The sequence below is a fragment of the Zootoca vivipara genome, chromosome 4, assembly GCF_965207765.1.
Source record: "Zootoca vivipara chromosome 4, rZooViv2.hap1.1, whole genome shotgun sequence".
Lineage (NCBI taxonomy): Eukaryota > Metazoa > Chordata > Lepidosauria > Squamata > Lacertidae > Zootoca > Zootoca vivipara.
The window spans coordinates 97442659-97460460 of record NC_142587.1 but is presented as its reverse complement, the minus strand read 5'-3'; the positions used below and the strand labels follow the sequence as shown (position 1 = coordinate 97460460).

General features: G+C 46.7%; 1 protein-coding gene across 3 annotated transcripts in view; it reads right to left on the bottom strand.

Moving 5' to 3' along the window:
• Positions 1–11347: 11347 nt before the first annotated feature.
• Positions 11348–17802, bottom strand: part of RELT (RELT TNF receptor) — a 77428-nt gene continuing 70973 nt past the window's right edge. For 2 of the 3 annotated variants that reach the window (XM_088668844.1, XM_088668846.1), the window contains exon 12: positions 14753–14890. Coding sequence is in view for 1 of the 3 variants with exons in the window: in XM_088668845.1 (XP_088524971.1) it covers positions 14879–14890 (12 nt within the window). In the remaining 2 variants the exon portion in view is untranslated. Of the gene's footprint in view, positions 14891–17802 lie in introns of all 3 variants that reach the window. The other variant, XM_088668845.1, reaches the window with a different exon arrangement.

Sequence of the window (17802 nt, the reverse complement as noted above, 5' to 3'; positions counted from 1 at the left end):
GTTGGAGGATGGATGGTGGCTAGCAGATTGAGGTTGAATCCTGACAAGACAGAAGTACTGTTTGTGGGGGATAGGAGGCGGGCAGGTGTGGGGGACTCCCTGGTCCTGAATGGGGTAACTGTGCGCCTCTGAGAAGCCAAGTTACAGGGAACTAGGCAGAGGGCCTTCTCGGTAGTGGCACCCGCCCAGTGGAACGCCCTCGCACCAGATGTCAAAGAGAAAAACAACCACCAGACTTTTAGAAGACATAATAATAATAATAATAATAATAATAATAATAATAATAATAAATTTTTATTTATACCCCGCCCTCCCCAGTCAAAAACCGGGCTCAGGGCGGCTGACACCAACAGAATTACAATAAAACATAAAAACAATTAATTAAAATACAGATTAAAATACAGTATTAAAATTTAAAGTGCAGCCTCATTTCAAGTAGGCCATAAATCCAAGCCATGAGGGAGGAAAACACAGGGGGCAGGCTGAGTCTAACCCAAAGGCCAGGCGGAACAGCTCTGTCTTGCAGGCCCTGCGGAAAGATGACAAATCCCGCAGGGCCCTGGTCTCCTGGGAAAGAGCGTTCCACCAGGTTGGGGCCAGTACTGAAAAGGCCCTGGCTCTAGTAGAGGCCAATCTAGCCATCTTATGACTCGGGATCTCCAGAATATTATTATTTGTGGACCTTAAGGTCCTCCGTGGGGGCATACCAGGAGAGGCGGTCCCGTAGGTACGAGGGTCCCAAGTCGCATAGGGCTTTAAAGGTCAAAACCAGCACCTTAAACCTGATCCTGTACTCCACCGGGAGCCAGTGCAGCTGGTAAAGCACTGGATGAATGTGATCCCGCGGCCGGGACCCTGTAAGGAGCCTCGCCGCGGCATTCTGCACCCGCTGGAGTTTCTGAAGGAAGCCCTGTTTGGGGAAGCTTTTAATGTTTAATAGATTATTGTATTTTAATATTCTGTTGGAAGCCGCCCAGAGTGGGTGGGGTATAAATATTATTATTGTTATTGTTGTTGTTGTTGTTGTTATTATTATTATTATTATTATTATTATTATTATTATTATTTGCAGAGGAGAGGAGGCTGAATTGGTCTTCTGCCCCCTGGGGGTGTGGATGCTGGGATTACCTGGGAAGGTGTTAAGAAGCAAGGGGGAGGAAGCACTGGAGGTGTGACTATCGGCCTTTGAAAATCTGGCATCACTGGATCAAGTTGACCAGCTTTGTTGAATTCTTGAGGCTACAAAGCTTCGATTGGATTTTGAATAAATGTGCAATTAATGGTTACCATTTTGAATCTTGCTGAGTTACTACCTTCCTTAGTTAGTCGTGCAAATCACTATTCTGAACAGTGCTTTTCATAGGGTAGGGTATGGCGTTTATGGAACCAAAGGTTTGGTACCCTGAAAAAAGTTTGGGAAGCCCACACATTGGCCACACCCCGGAATTGATTGAGAGTAAGGCCAGAGGGAATTGGCTTCCTTTGGCATGCCTGGACCCTGGGAGAAGGTGGGGCATTCTAACCTAAAATCTGTTTGTGTACTGTTCCCTAAATTGTTAATCTCTTGTTGATCCACTGCTGTTAGTGGGATAAATATCACTGCTTGCACATACCCTAGGAGTCTGGGATAACCAGCATCATATAACCAACATGCTTAATAAGTAATGCACAAAGGGGTTAATACCATAGAGTCCACTGTCCTGCCAGGCTTAGCTAAATCCACTTCCCCCTCAGCTAGGGAGGAACTAGGTTATACCCAAGAAGCTCAGTCTGTGGGGAGGTCTGAGCTGGTTGCTCTAAGCTCAGACTGCAGCACTCTCACGAACCACTCTTGATTTCCTATACCAATAATTTAGGAACTTTGACCACTTTGACTAAGTGAAGTTTTGCTTGACTTACGTATGGAAAAGCACAGGAATCCGGCCTTTGAAGAGTTTGTAAGTAAGCCATTTTAATTTACTAAAGGTGTGGTCTCTTCCTGTGCTGGGGGCAGAGGGGACTATTTTGGAACTGAAAGGCACTTATTTAAAAGATCTGTCAGGTTGTGATCTGTCTCTGCCTGTTTTGTGACTTTAAATCTCTGCTGGGGTTCTCTCACCAAAGAGTAAAGGTAAAGGTACCCCTGACCATTGGGATGTAGACTGATGGTCTACATCCATCAGTCTGATCAGTCTACATCCCAATTCCAAAGAAGGGCAGTGCCAAAGAATGCTCCAACTACCGCACAATTGCGCTCATTTCACACGCTAGCAAGGTTATGCTTAAAATTCTACAAGGCAGGCTTAGGCAGTATGTGGACCGAGAACTCCCAGAAGTGCAAGCTGGATTTCGAAAGGGCAGAGGAACCAGAGACCAAATAGCAAACATGCGCTGGATTATGGGGAAAGCTAGAGAGTTCCAGAAAAACGTCTACTTCTGCTTCATTGACTATGCAAAAGCCTTTGACTGTGTCGACCACAGCAAACTATGGCAAGTTCTTAAAGACATGGGAGTGCCTGATCACCTCATCTGTCTCCTGAGAAATCTCTATGTGGGACAAGAAGCTACAGTTAGAACTGGATATGGAACAACTGATTGGTTCAAAATTGGGAAAGGAGTACGACAAGGTTGTATATTGTCTCCCTGCTTATTTAACTTATATGCAGAATTCATCATGCGAAAGGCTGGACTAGATGAATCCCAAGCCGGAATTAAGATTGCCGGAAGAAATATCAACAACCTCAGATATGCAGATGACACAACCTTGATGGCAGAAAGCGAGGAGGAATTAAAGAACCTTTTAATGAGGGTGAAAGAGGAGAGCGCAAAATATGGTCTGAAGCTCAACATCAAAAAAACCAAGATCATGGCCACTGGTCCCATCACCTCCTGGCAAATAGAAGGGGAAGAAATGGAGGCAGTGAGAGATTTTACTTTCTTGGGCTCCTTGATCACTGCAGATGGTGACAGCAGTCACGAAATTAAAAGATGCCTGCTTCTTGGGAGAAAAGCAATGACAAACCTAGACAGCATCTTAAAAAGCAGAGACATCACCTTGCCAACAAAGGTCCGTATAGTTAAAGCTATGGTTTTCCCAGTAGTGATGTATGGAAGTGAGAGCTGGACCATAAAGAAGGCTGATCGCCGAAGAATTGATGCTTTTGAATTATGGTGCTGGAGGAGACTCTTGAGAGTCCCATGGACTGCAAGAAGATCAAACCTATCCATTCTTAAGGAAATCAGCCCTGAGTGCTCCCTGGAAGGACAGATCGTGAAGCTGAGGCTCCAATACTTTGGCCACCTCATGAGAAGAGAAGAATCCTTGGAAAAGACCCTGATGTTGGGAAAGATTGAGGGCACTAGGAGAAGGGGACGACAGAGGACAAGATGGTTGGACAGTGTTCTCGAAGCTACGAACATGAGTTTGACCAAACTGCGGGAGGCAGTGCAAGACAGGAGTGCCTGGCGTGCTATGGTCCATGGGGTCACAAAGAGTCGGACACGACTAAACGACTAAACAACAACAACACCCCTGACCATTAGGTCCAGTCGCGGACAACTCTGGGGTTGCAGTGCTCATCTCGCTCTATAGGCCGATGGAGCCGGCGTTGGTCCGCAGACAGCTTCCGGGTCATGTGGCCAGCATGACTAAGCCGCTTCTGGCAAAACCAGAGCGGTGCATGGAAATGCCGTTTACCTTCCCGCCAGAGCGGTGCCTGGCCGGCCGGCCCGCCGCACAGCTGCGCGCGACGCCCACCCGCCCACTGCGCTGGGAAATGGGGCGGGAGGGCGCCGGAGAGATCCGGCGCACCACGGCGCCAGAGGCGCTTAAGACGGCCCTGAGGGAATTCTTTCTGTACATACCTTCCCTCTTTGAATCAGCAAGGCATGGGTGTGCATTGTAGGAAGGTTATGACTCAGACATCCAAACTGGAGTCCCAGGTTTCCTTGCGTGGATGGGGGCCTTGGGCCAGAACAAAATATAGGAATAATATCGTTTAAGAGTCTAGACACTGAACCTGGCCCAAGTGTTTGTTATTTATTTATGTATCATTATTTACTCAGTTGCATTTATATCCCATTTTTTTCTCCAAGGAGCTCAAGGCAATGTACATGGTTCAAGTTTCTCCTCTTCTCATTTAATCCCTACAACAACCCTATGAGGTAGGTTAGGCTGAGAAGCAGGGACTAGCCCGAGGTCACCCAGTGAGCTTCATAGCCGAGCGGGACACCACACTGGACCTTGATTTAATTAAACTCGGGAAATTCAAGCCCAAACACTTTGCATTTACACACACACACACACACACACCAATATTTGGACCTGAGAAATCAGCTTCCTATCATTGCTAATTATGCCCAGTTGTTGACTTTGTATTAGCGAGGCTGTAATGTCTGGCATACCCAGCAGAGGGCGCCCACCTACCATCCATTGAGAGCACCTGGGGGTGTGTGGATTCCGTTATCCGCTTTCCTTTTTTTGGAAGGACAGGCTAACCTATGACAAGGAGGGATGTGTCATCCTCACTGATCACAGCCTGTCATAAACCATCCAGGGGATTCTCCAATAAACTGATGGCTTGGTCTGCTGTTAGCACATGGGAGAAGACTCACGGGACTAAATTAGGAAAGCTAGGCACAAACACACCCTCCCTGTCGCTAGGAAATCCAGGATTTGCCCTGCCAGCATATTGAGCCTGTCGGCTTTGAAAGGCCCACCTCACTCCCCGTCAGAATATGAAATCACCTTGCCGACAAAGGTCCGTATAGTTAAATAAAAAATTTCCTTCAGTAGCACCTTAAAGACCAACTAAGTTTTTATTTTGGTATGAGCTTTCGTGTGCATGCACACTTCTTCACGAAAGCTCATACCAAAATAAAAACTTAGTTGGTCTTTAAGGTGCTACTGAAGGAATTTTTTTATTTTACTTCGATCCAGACCAACACGGCTACCTACCTGTAACCAGACGTATAGTTAAAGCTATGGTTTTCCCAGTAGTGATGTATGGAAGTGAGAGCTGGACCATAAAGAAGGCTGATCGCCGAAGAATTGATGCTTTTGAATTATGGTGCTGGAGGAGACTCTTGAGAGTCCCATGGACTGCAAAAAGATCAAACCGATCCATTCTGAAGGAAATCAGCCCTGAGTGCTCCCTGGAAGGACAGATCCTGAAGCTGAGGCTCCAATACTTTGGCCACCTCATGAGAAGAGAAGACTCCCTGGAAAAGACCCTGATGTTGGGAAAGATGGAGGGCGCAAGGAGAAGGGGATGAGAGAGGACAAGATGGCTGGACAGTGTTCTCGAAGTTACCAACATGAGTTTGACCAAACTGCGGGAGGCAGTGGAAGACAGGAGTGCCTGGCGTGCTCTGGTTCATGGGGTCATGAAGAGTCGGACACGACTAAACGACTAAACAACAACAACAAAAGTCTTTTTTTTTGCATAGGGTTTGCCTGACTATTGAGATCAGGCCCCCTTTTTGTTTATTTGCATTCCCCGAATGCCTGTGTTATAAAAACTGCTCCTTTCCCATTATCCAAAAGCCTGTACACTATAGAGTCCTTAAGTGGGTTCCCTATCGGTAGGAGAAAATAACAGAGGCCAACATATATTGAGAAGCAAAGTGACTAGTAAGCCTGATCTTTATTCAAGGAACTGATGCAACAGGGTCCCCACTCACCACACACAGGAGGGAGGAGAACCCCGAACAGTGGTGCACAAGCCCTTATAATAGATGTTTGAAATTGCCCACCGTGTAGCCCAAGACCACCACCACCCCAAAGCATCATACATACATCACAGAAGGAAGCGGGTCTACAGCAGAAATCCTGCCTGCCAGGATACCTGATAGTGGTCACTGAATGCATTACCGGGGCAGCCTGGCCATTCTTTTGCGATGGTAAATACAGTGGTGCCTCGCTAGACGAAATTAATTCGTTCCACCGGTCTTTTCTTATAGTGAAAAATTCGTCTAGCGAATCCCATAGGAATGCACTGAATTTTTTTCGACCTTTTTTTTGCCCATAGGAACGCATTAATTGAATTTCAATGCATTCCTATGGGAAACCGCGATTCGCTAGACGAATTTTTCGTAAAGCGCATTCGTCTAGCGAGGCAAGCTCCGCTTGAAAAATCCTTTCGTTAAGCGGAAATTTCGTTAAGCAGGGCATTCGTTAAGCGAGGCACCACTGTACTTTAGTTCCTGAATCCAGGTCACAGGCCCACCCTATTCATACACAAATACTCCCTTAAGGCAGGATTTGTAAGCAAAAGACGATGAGGGAGGCTTTTCCCATTTCCCCCTCTTACTGCAGAGGTGCATTTGAGGTCAATTTGGGAGAGTCCAAATGGCTTCAGGATAGCTCTCCAGTACTATTTCAGACATGTGGTTTATATATTTATGTATGTGATTGCCTTGTACTGTACATTTATATTTGAGACCTTAGAATTCTTATATAACACCTGTTTTTATTTGGTTTTTATACTGGTTTCATGTTGTATTTTCATTTGAAATAGATTGTGTACTCATTGTTGCACCACTTAAGATTTTTTTTTAAGATTATTAAACCAGCTTATAATTTTATTTTTAAATCCAAGCAGAGATGGGACTGCACCTTGGGACCTTCTGCCTTCAAAACTCTGCCCCTGAGCCCTTTTGTGACCTGACCTCGGCTCCAGTCCTTCTCGAGAGGAGGCAGAGCTTGAAATTAGGCTGCTGTTTTGGAAGGAGTTTGCTCAGAGTCTCACAACTGGCCCCGCTGAAAAGATTTGCTTTGGCAATAATAAATATCTCCCTGTAAACAAACAAACAAACAAACAAATAACAAAGAGCCCTTTCAGTCTACTCCCTTTGGGACTGACCCAGATTTCTATTTTAAATTCCAGAACAGCCTAGAAAACGGGACACCACAACACCTGTGTAAGTAACTCTTTCATTACCTGCGTATGTTAACAGGTCGAGAGAGACAGAGAGAGGCACATTCCCCCCCCCCCAAATCTAACATATGATATAATAGGGACATTTTTCTTTGTACAGATTGGCACTGTATTGAAGTGTTGACTGGATTTCAGTTAACCAGTTCGGCAGATCTGTAATACAGTTTACATTTATTTAAGATAAGATAAGATATAAGGTAATCTTTATTGTCATTGACCCCTTGCGGGAACAATGAAATTACTCGGTTACCACATCCACTCTTCGACCCCCTTCATGTGCTCTTTTAGCGTTTGCTGCAAATACTGCAGAACTTTGCAGTTGTTCTTCAAGCCCACCTTTACGTCTAACTATGCAAGAAGATCAAACCTCTCCATTCTGAAGGAAATCAGCCCTGAGTGCTCACTGGAAGGACAGATCCTGAAGCTGAGGCTGCAATACTTTGGCCACCTCATGAGAAGAGAAGACTCCCTGGAAAAGACCCTGATGATGGGAAAGATTGAGGGCACAGGGAGAAGGGGACGACAGAGGACGAGATGGTTGGACACTGTTCTCGAAGTTACGAACATGAGTTTGACCAAACTGCGGGAGGCTGTGGAAGACAGGAGTGCTTGGCATGCTCTGGTCCATGGGGTCACGAAGAGTCGTAAACGACTAAACAACAACAAATGCAATAAGAGATTCCTGCTTCACATAAATGTCAAATAATGGGGAATGGCTGGTCAAACTGAAGCAGGCAGGAAGGGGAGAAAGAGGAGAATGGCTTTTCGTGGTAGACCATCTGTGTTGCAGGACGACCCAGGATCCAGTTCCTTACGCCATTGCCAGGCCAGGGCTTCCTGGAACCAAGGGGGGCTGCTGCCAGCTGGTGTAGGTAATGCTGATCTAGATGGACTCAATGGCCTGGCTGCATTTAAGGCAGCTTCCAGAGTTTCTCTGTTAGCCTGGGCTGGAATTAAACACCCATCACCCCCAACCCCTGGCTGTGCTTGCCGGGGCTGATGGGAGTTGGAGTCTGCAGCATCAGCTGGGCACTGGTTGGCAACATCTTCTTCTTCTTCTTTGGCGATCCCTTGTAGCCAAGTAAGATTGTCTTCCAAAAGAGGGTTTTAGTAAGTGACTGTGGAGTCCAATTCTGGATCCATACGTCCTTCCACAGTGGGAACATAGGTTTCCAGGCAGCAGTTGATCACGGTGTGGATTTGCCAAGCGTGCCTTCCTCCTAGCACATTTCTCCCTTGTGTCCTGAGTTCGAGTGTCTTCAAAGCCCATGACTCCTTTGGTAAAGGCTGTTCTCCAACTGGAGCGCTCGCAGGCCAGTGTTTCCCAATTTTTGGTGTTTATACTACATTTATTTTAGAGAGAGGCTTTAAATCTCTTTTGTTGACCACCAGCATTATGCTTTCCATTTTTAAGTTCCAAATAGAGTAGTTGCTTTGGAAGACGATCACCAGGCATCCGCACAACATGACCAGTCCAACGAAGTTGATATTGAAGACTCATTGCTTCAACACTGGTGATCTTTGCTTCTTCCAGTACACTGGCATTAGTTCGCCTGTCTTCCCAAGGGATGTGTAAAAAATTTCGGAGACACCGTTGATGGAATCTTTCGAGGAGTTGGAGATGGTGTTTATGAGTGGTCCATGTTTCACAAGCATACAGTAAGATGAAAATCGTGAAGCTGAGGCTCCAATACTTTGGCCACCTCATGAGAAGAGAAGACTCCTTGGAAAAGACCCTGATGTTGGGAAAGACGGAGGGCACTAGGAGGAGGGGACGACAGAGGACGAGATGGTTGGACAGTGTTCTCGAAGCTACGAACATGAGTTTGACCAAACTGCGGGAGGCAGTGCAAGACAGGAGTGCCTGGCGTGCTATGGTCCATGGGGTCACGAAGAGTCGGACACGACTAAACGACTAAACAACAACAACAGCTTTGTAAACAAGCATTTTGGTTTCCCTGCGCATGTCCGGTCCAGCCTGGCCTGAGGTCACTTGGAGGACAGGTGACGCAGCCGCTGCCACCCAGCAATTCCCATTGTGAGGCAGAAGCGGAAAAGCCAGGCGCAGGCCAGGCCCAGAGTGCCACGCAGCTGCGGCCGGTTGCTTGACGTGCATGCAGTCGAGCTAAATATAGAGAAAACCTGCGCCAGGGCAAGGTCCCCTTCAAAACCTCCAGCTCTGTTCAGAAAGCAGCAGAGTCAGCTGAAGAGCTCGTTCTTTTTTTAGAAAGGGGAGAGAATGCCCAGAAAGTTGTTGCTACTGCAGCTGCTGCTGTGTTTTATTTTGTTTTGCTCCTGGCTCTTGCTGCAGCTTGTGGCTCCGCTGGGGAGGGGGGGGACTCATGCAATCTGGGTTGCAGCAACTGCAGAAGCAAGAGGGAGCTGGGAGCCAAGGGTCCTGGGCTCTTTAATAATAATAATAATAATAATAATAATAATAATAATAATATTTATACATACATACATACATACATACATACATACTTACATACATACATACATACTCTGCCCATCTGGCTGGGTTTCCCCGGTCACTCTGGGCGGCTTCCAACAAAAGATTAAAAATACTTTAAAACATCAAACATTAAAAACTTCCCTAAACAGGCCTGCCTTCAGATGTCTTCTAACATCAGATTTCCTTGACACCTGATGGGAGGGCGTTCCACAGGGCGGGCGCCACCACCAAGAAGGCCCTTGATGTCTGCAGACAGCCACATACCCTTAAATCATATTGCTGTACTGTAGTATGATGAGGCTTGATTTTATAAGCCTTTATGAGACTCCTGCTTTGCACCTGGAAGGATAAACACTCACCATCGTTAGGCAGTGGTGTGAAAATCTCACTGCCCTTCCTACCTTGGAATGTATTTTCATAGAGGCATCAATTTCATGCAGAAGCCTATCCAGTCTTTTGGATGTATTGACTTCTGTGTTTAAATGAAAATGGGAGTATTGATGTTTATGGAGCTTTTAATGGGAGCTGATGGGTTGCGCTCTCTCTCTCTCTCTCTCTCTCTCTCTCTCTCTCTCTCTCTCTCACACACACACACACACACACACACACACACACACCACACAAACACCCATTTCTACCAACCTTACTGTATGCTTGTGAAACATTGTTGTTGTTGTTGTTTAGTCGTGTCTGACTCTTCGTGACCCCATGGACCATAGCACGCCAGGCACTCCTGTCTTGCACTGCCTCCCGCAGTTTGGTCAGACTCATGTTCGTAGCTTCGAGAACACTGTCCAACCATCTCGTCCTCTGTCGTCCCCTTCTCCTTGTGCCCTCCATCTTTCCCAACATCAGGGTCTTTTCCAGGGAGTCTTCTCTTCTCATGAGGTGGCCAAAGTATTGGAGCCTCAGCTTTAGGATCTGTCCTTCCAGTGAAACATGGACCACCTATAAACGCCATCTCCAACTCCTCGAAAGATTCCATCGACGGTGTCTCTGAAAATTTTTACACATCACTTGGGAAGAGAGGCGAACTAATATCAGTGTACTGGAAGAAGCAAAGATCACCAGGGTTGAAGCAATGATTCCTCAATATCAACTTTGTTGGACTGGTCATGTTGTGCGGATGCCTGATTATCGTCTTCCAAAGCAACTACTCTATTCCGAACTTAAAAATGGAAAGCGTAATGCTGGTGGTCAACAAAAGAGGTTTAAAGGCTGTCTCAAGGCAAATCTTTAAAAATATAGTATAAACACCGACAACTGGGAAAGACTGGCCTGCGAGCACTCCAGTTGGAGAGCAGCCTTTACCAAAGGTGTCATGGACTTTGAAGATGCTCGAACTCAGGACGCAAGGGAGAAACGTGCTAAGAGGAAGGCACGCTTGGCAAACCCTCACCGTGATCAACTCCTGCCTGGAAACCAACGCCCCCATTGTGGAAGGACGTGTGGATCCAGAATTGGCCTCCACAGTCAATTACGGACGCATTGTTAAAACCGCCTTTATGGAAGACAATCTTACTCGGCTACGAGTGATCGCCAAATAAGAAGAAAGTTAAAAATCATCTTTACCTGTTTGGCTCCACACCTGTCTTGAATCATTAACATGATAATTATTACCTACTCCTTCCATGACCAAGGAGCTGCAGGGCAGGTCACAACAATGTAAAACGCAACATTTGAAACACGTTAAAACAAATTTGAAATGGCATGTCGGGTGTAGGGCAGCTGTGTGTGACCCAAACAAATCTGGGGCAAATTTGGCCCAAAGCCTGGAGACTCCTAAGCCCTGTACTGAGGGCCAGGTGAGAGCCTCAGAGGTGTTTGGCCTTGGATTTTAGGAGAGAGGCCCATTCTTCCTGGTCTGGCAACCTTTTTTTGGCCTCCCTGGCAGCTCCCCCCAAATCAGTGAGGGGTAGGTTTCCCCTAAGCAGCAGAAACAAGGTGGGTGGGAAGGGGGAAAAAACCACAGCAATTTTGCTTTCAGGATTGCATTTATTTATCAATGTACAGAAACGAAACCCACAGGCTTCAAAGCCACCATTGGAACCCTTAACATAAGACTCCCCCCCCCCCAACCTTCTCTCCCCGACAAAACACCACAAACCATCAATAAAATAAATAAGACAAGGGGCAGAGATTGAGCTGGGGGGGAGAGGGCTGGCTGCTTTGAGGGGGGCAGAAGTTCCCCCTCCTCCCCCTGCTTCGCCCACATAAATAACATTTTGATGTAGAAAAAAATTAATAATAATGACAGATAACAGGGGAAAAAGCTGTATTGGCTGATGAGCTGGGTTAAGAGAAGTAGAGTGTTTGTAAACAGCTGGACGGAAACAGCTGGAATCTGCCAGCCTCTGCTCCACAGGCCAGAGTATTTGCCCAAGGCGTTCACAGCTCAGGGGTGAAGGAGCAGTGGCATGCTTAGCAAATGCTGTTTCCACAAGCAAGGGTCCTATCCATTTGATTCCTAAAAGGTGCCAGGGCTCAATCTGGCTGCTAGATGGCCTCTACGACCTGGAAGTTCAAACTGCACCCACCCCTGCCCGCTTTCAGTTCCTTTGTGGGACTTAGGATGGCAGTCGGACGAGACCCCCCAGAGTCATCTAGTCCACCCCCAGGTTAGCAGTAGAAAATCGAGACACACCCTATTTCCTAGCCTTGCCGTTTTAGGAACCCAAAGAGAGCATGTTACTAAGGTGCTACCTGCCCCACACAATGAGGTCTAGCAACCTGGCCAAGCTCATTAGGGCACCTTTAGCTTGTACACATTGCCCAAGGGTAAGTTTGAGCGTGCCCACTACATTTTTATTTTATGTTTTGTTGATCTCATTGGCTCTTGTTTGTAGTCGGAAGCTCATATTTAATGCTTGTCCTGCTCTTTATTTTAATCCAAAAGTGGGATCTTCTAAATCAAGAGAAAAATAAAGAACATGGAACCAGAGACGGAATTCAGTTTCTGGAGAGGTTGGCATTGCTTCTCCAGAACGACAGAACCCTTTTCTTTCTTTTCAAGAGCAAGTGTCTAGTCCTCATTGCTGTCAAAGTTTGGGAGTGCCTGCTAAGAAGCCAGAGGGGATTCTTAAACAAGACGTCCAGCACTCTCTCAAGCCCCCCCCTTCCCTTGCACCTGGCCCAAGCAGTATGAATTAATTTGAGGAAGAGGAAATTGGAATGAGCTGCATTTTTATCCCGGTCACCGTTTTCTCCATGCAGAACCTTTATTTATTCAGCATCACTAAATCCACACACATATGCGTGCACTCTCTGGTAATGCAGTGGTGGGGAACCCATGGCTCTCCAGAGGTTGTTGGAGACCCCCACCTCCCAACTGCCCCAGCTAAAATGATACAGGGACAAATGGGAGCTGGAATCCAGCCCTGGCCAAAGTGGTCTCTCCCTTAGAGAGAGGGGTTGCTCTTTTCGGAAAAGAGAGAGATTCTTCGGTTGCTGGTTTCTACCTGCAGAAGCTGGGAGACTAAGAGGAGAGGAAGAGTGCTGTGTACTCCTGCTTGTGAGCTTTCTAGAGGTGTCCAGGTTGCAGGGGGTCAGACTAGATGACCCCTTAGGAACCTTTCTAACTCTTACCATTGCAATGATTCTGTGCCTGCAGACAGGAGGCTGAACTAGACGCAAGTACAGGTGAAACTCAGAAAATTAGAATGTCGTCGAAAAGTGCATTTATTTCAGTAATGCAACTTAAAAGGTGAAACCAATATATGAGATAGATGCATAGCATGCAAAGGAAGATATGTCAAGCCTTTGTTTGTTGTAATTGTAATTATTTGTCGTTAGGCGGCTCAATTATAAATGGAATGCAATTAATGAAATGTAATAGCGATTATTATTATTTTGTATCATTGCAACTATTTGTTTTATCACTGTGGAATTTCCAAAAGAAAGCATTTGTAAAAATTAAAAGAAAAATTAAAAAATAGTAAGTTGCATTACTGAAATAAATGCACTTTTCGACGATATTCTAATTTTCCGAGTTTATCCTGCATTCCAGAAATGTTTGCACAATCTTGGGAGTTCCCAGGACCAAGGCGACGAACCCAGGTGCCTTAACAGGTGACACGAGATGAAAGGACTAGGTGGGATGAAAGCAAGACCTTACCTGCACATCTATCCCCCGGGAGGAAAGACAGGAGTCTGTTTTCCCACCTTGTGGAGAGTGCTGCCCTTCCCAAACACGGGAACAACGTTTGCTCACAGAGTTTGGTTCCCTTCGAACTCTACCATTCTACGATTCGATGGGCATGATCCACAAGAAAGGCTCTCCTGCACCAGCCCCACCGACGTGACCGGGAACCAGACAAGCGCTCGGGCTTACAACCCTATGTACGCGCTTACTTTGGTGTAAGTCCCATTGAACTCAGCAGGGCTTCCTGCTGAGCAGACAGGCGTTGGGTGGCAGGGTTAATGGTGTTTGCATGGAGGGGCTTCCCAGTGGATCAGGCCCCAAGGGTGTTTCCAGACACACACAAAAACAAGCGCTATCTCTCTCGGTCAGTACCAGGAGAGCAATAGATTGCTCTCTAAATAAAGCAGTCCCATTAAAATGAGGGCTACACGAGGGAGGCAGGAGCCAGACCACACCATTGATGCTTGCATCCTGCACTAAGCTATCATAATAGCTACTTAGGGGGCAGGTGGGGAATCGTAGGGATGAACGCTCCCCACTCCCCCAGCGGCAGAAAGGAGTGCTATAGTGTCAAGTCTAGGACCTGGGAGAACAGGGTTCGAATCCCCACTGGGTGACCTTAGGCCAGACCTACCTCGCAGGGTGGTTGTGAGTCTAAAATGGATTTGAGACGAACCATGTTTGCCATCTTAACTTCCTTGGAGGAAAGGCACGATATAACTCAAAGGAGCAAAGCAAATATTGCTGGTTTGGTGCCGAGAAAACCCCACGCCCGCACAACTAGATCCCGCGTAGGAGCTCGGGAAAGCTAAAAAACTCTTCCCTTCTAAAGCATCTATTTCCTCTGCGGCGGAATTTGGCCCTGTGTTAAATGGCATTGTCTATAGAGGATATTCGCCTCTGAGAAACAAAAAACCCAAAAAAACTATTATTTCACTGTTCAGAAGCCTACCCAGCCTGGCTGGCACTAGAGAGCTGATTCCATGCCATGTAAACAAAAGCGAACACGTAGTGGTATTCCAAGTTTGGCGGCCAAAAGGAGTCCCTCCCTCCCCCCCCCACTGCGTTGCTGCTCCCCTTAGGTCCTTGCGCAGGGGGGTAAAAAGGGCAGAGTCTTTGCAATGCCAAGGGTGTCCTCCGGAGTTCCTCTCTCCAGGTGGCACAGACGGCGTTACACCCATGGAGGTCCTGCCCCATGGCTCTGCTCCAGGATGCTGGCGGTTTCCCAAGAGCGGGGTGGGGGGGAAACGAGGGCCGTCCTTCACCTTCTTCAACGCCCAGCGCTCGCAAGCCTCGGATGGTGGGCTGTTTGGCCTGAGGCCTCCCCTTGATCAAATGTCCCATCTCCGTCGCGGCAGCTTGGAGTCAGATGATCACCTGCAAAGGTGGGAGAAAGGATGGTGAGGTCGGTGGGAGGCCCTCCTTGAAATGGTACTTTGCACAGTCGTGCCTCGGAATCTGTTCCCGAAGTCCATTCGACTTCCGAAACGTTCGGAAACCAAAGCGCGGCTTCTGATTGGCTGCAGGAAGCTCCCGAACTTTCGGCTTTTAAAAGAACGATAGAAAACCGGAACATTCACTTCCAGTTTTCGATCGTTCAGGAGCCGGAACGTTAGACTCCCAAGGCGTCCGGGAGCCGAGGTACGACTGTATATGCTAGAAATCTCTAAAGCAGAGTTTCCCAAACTTGGGTCTCCAGCTGTTTTTTGAACTACAATTCCCATCATCCCTGACCTCTGGTCCTGCTAGCTAGGGATGATGGGAGTTGTAGTCCAAAACCATCTGGAGACCCAAATTTGGGATACACTGATCCAAAGGGCAGAGCTTGAATGACCATTCCCTGCCCCTTATATATGCCATCAGTGTGTGTCATTTTAGGGGGTGAAACTTAATTTTTGCAAATTTCTTCAGTGAGGGGGGTCTTCAAATATGTTTACGGGTGTGAGGGATTCAAATCTGCTATTATTTTTGTGATTGGACAGCATGTAGCTTGGCAGGTCTACGTTTGGTGAAGAAGCACACTGCTTTCGGAAAAACCAAATAACTTTTATTTCAACTTCTGAAAATGTTAGGCAATGCTCAATAATAACTAAAAATGATATTAGTATATAATAAACCTGCAAGCACTTGGCAATTGTTTCCAATGACTTGCATGCAACTTTACCTACAGAGCAAACCTAAATTATATTTATTTCACCAAAATACCTTTTGAATCACGTGACAACTTTTTAGCACCCTTCATTTTTGGAATTTCAAAGTTAAAATATTCAACATGCCCTAATATATTTATTTCTCATACAAATACTGAGGCATATGATTTTCCAGTGCCACCAATATAAATAGATGTCTGGCTCCTAGAACCTTTGTTCTCAATAATAATGGAACTCACAAGTGGAGAATACTATTATTTTTATCAATCGTTATTATTTGTAAAGAGAATCTTTGCATGAGTTATTAATACTTTATTTATTATTTGTATAGCCCTTTGGATCTGTGCTATAACATTGTACTTTTGTCCCTCCAGGCTGTGGCGCTTTATGGTTTAAACGCCTGACTCCTCATTTATTTTCTTTATGTTCTGCTTGCAACTTTTTGGGCACACAAATTAACATTCAAAAAAGAAGCCAATGCGAGAAGGTCCACAGAGGACAGGAAAGGTGGAGAATAGGGAAGAGCTGAACAGATTTGCCTCGCAGGTCACCCTGAGCAACTTGAACATCTGAATATTCGACAAGCATTTCCCATTAGAGGATTTTGCAGCACCCGCCAGTCTTGGGCAGCTGACATGCAAAAGTACATTTTCCCGCTAATTCCACCCCTTCATTTAACTCCTTTACAAGGCAGCTGAATCTACTTGCCTTCCACCCTGAGACTTTTACTGCCCTCATCCAATACCATATTGCAAAAATTGAAACGCTGTTAAATTTTACATTCTGTTTTATTTTTTTTAAAAAACTGTTTCCAGAGGAAGAAGAAGACAATATTTTTTTAACATCGACATGCAGCCTCTGGGGGTTTGGGCTGGGTGTTGATCAGTATGCGGATGACACCCAACTCTATCTCTCTTTTAAATCAGAACCAGTGAAGGCAGTGAAGGTCCTGTGTGAGTGCCTGGAGGCGGTTGGAGGATGGATGGCAGCTAACAGATTGAGGTTGAATCCTGACAAGACAGAAGTACTGTTTGGGGGGGACAGGAGGCAGGCAGGTGTGGAGGACTCCCTGGTCCTGAATGGGGTAACTGTACCCCTGAAGGACCAGGTGCGCAGCCTGGGAGTCATTCTGGACTCACAGCTGTCCATGGAGGCGCAGGTCAATTCTGTGTCCAGGGCAGCTGTTTATCAGCTCCATCTGGTACGCAGGCTGAGAACCTACCTGCCCGCAGACTTTCTCGCCAGAGTGGTGCATGCTCTAGTTATCTCCCGCTTGGACTACTGCAATGCACTCTACGTGGGGCTACCTTTGAAAGTGACCCGGAAACTGCAATTAATCCAGAATGTGACAGCCAGACTGGTGACTGGGAGTGGCCGCCGAGACCACATAACACCGGTCCTAAGAGACCTACGTTGGCTCCCAGTACGTTTCCGAGCACAGTTCAAAGTGTTTGTACTGACCTTTAAAGCCTTAAACGGCCTCGGTCCTGTATACCTGAAGGAGCGTCTCCACCCCCATTGTTCAGCCCGGACACTGAGATCCGGCGCCGAGGGCCTTCTGCCGGTTCCCTCATTGCGAGAAGCAAAGCTACAGGGAACCAGGCAGAGGGCCTTCTCGGTAGTAGCGCCCTGTGGAATGCCCTTCCATCGGAGGTCAGGGAGATGAACAACTACCTGACATTCAAAAAACACCTAAAGGCAGCCCTGTTTAGGGAAGTTTTTAATCTGTGATATTTTAATGTATTTTGGTATTGGTTGGAAGCCGCCCAGAGTGGCTGGGGAAACCCAGATGGGTGGGGTATAAATAAATAAATAAATAAATAAATAATAGGCTCTTGAAGACCCCCCAAGAGCCCACCACCTCTTGAGGCAATTCCATTCTGGACTTTGCTTCTTCCCATCAAAAAGCTTCTCCGAATCTCCAGCCAACATCCACCCTCCTGCAAGTAAACTCCACCTGGAAGGTGGAACAGCAATAGCTCCCTCCATCAGAGAGCTGCTTTCTATTCGCCTAGAATGGTGCCCGCAGGTAACCCGCAAAGGAGAAAACAAAGCCCAGCAGAGCCCTGCTCTCCGAAGCACCAGAACTGAAGAAGTTAACCAGAAGCAAAGCTACATGGGACTTGGCAGCTGACCCAT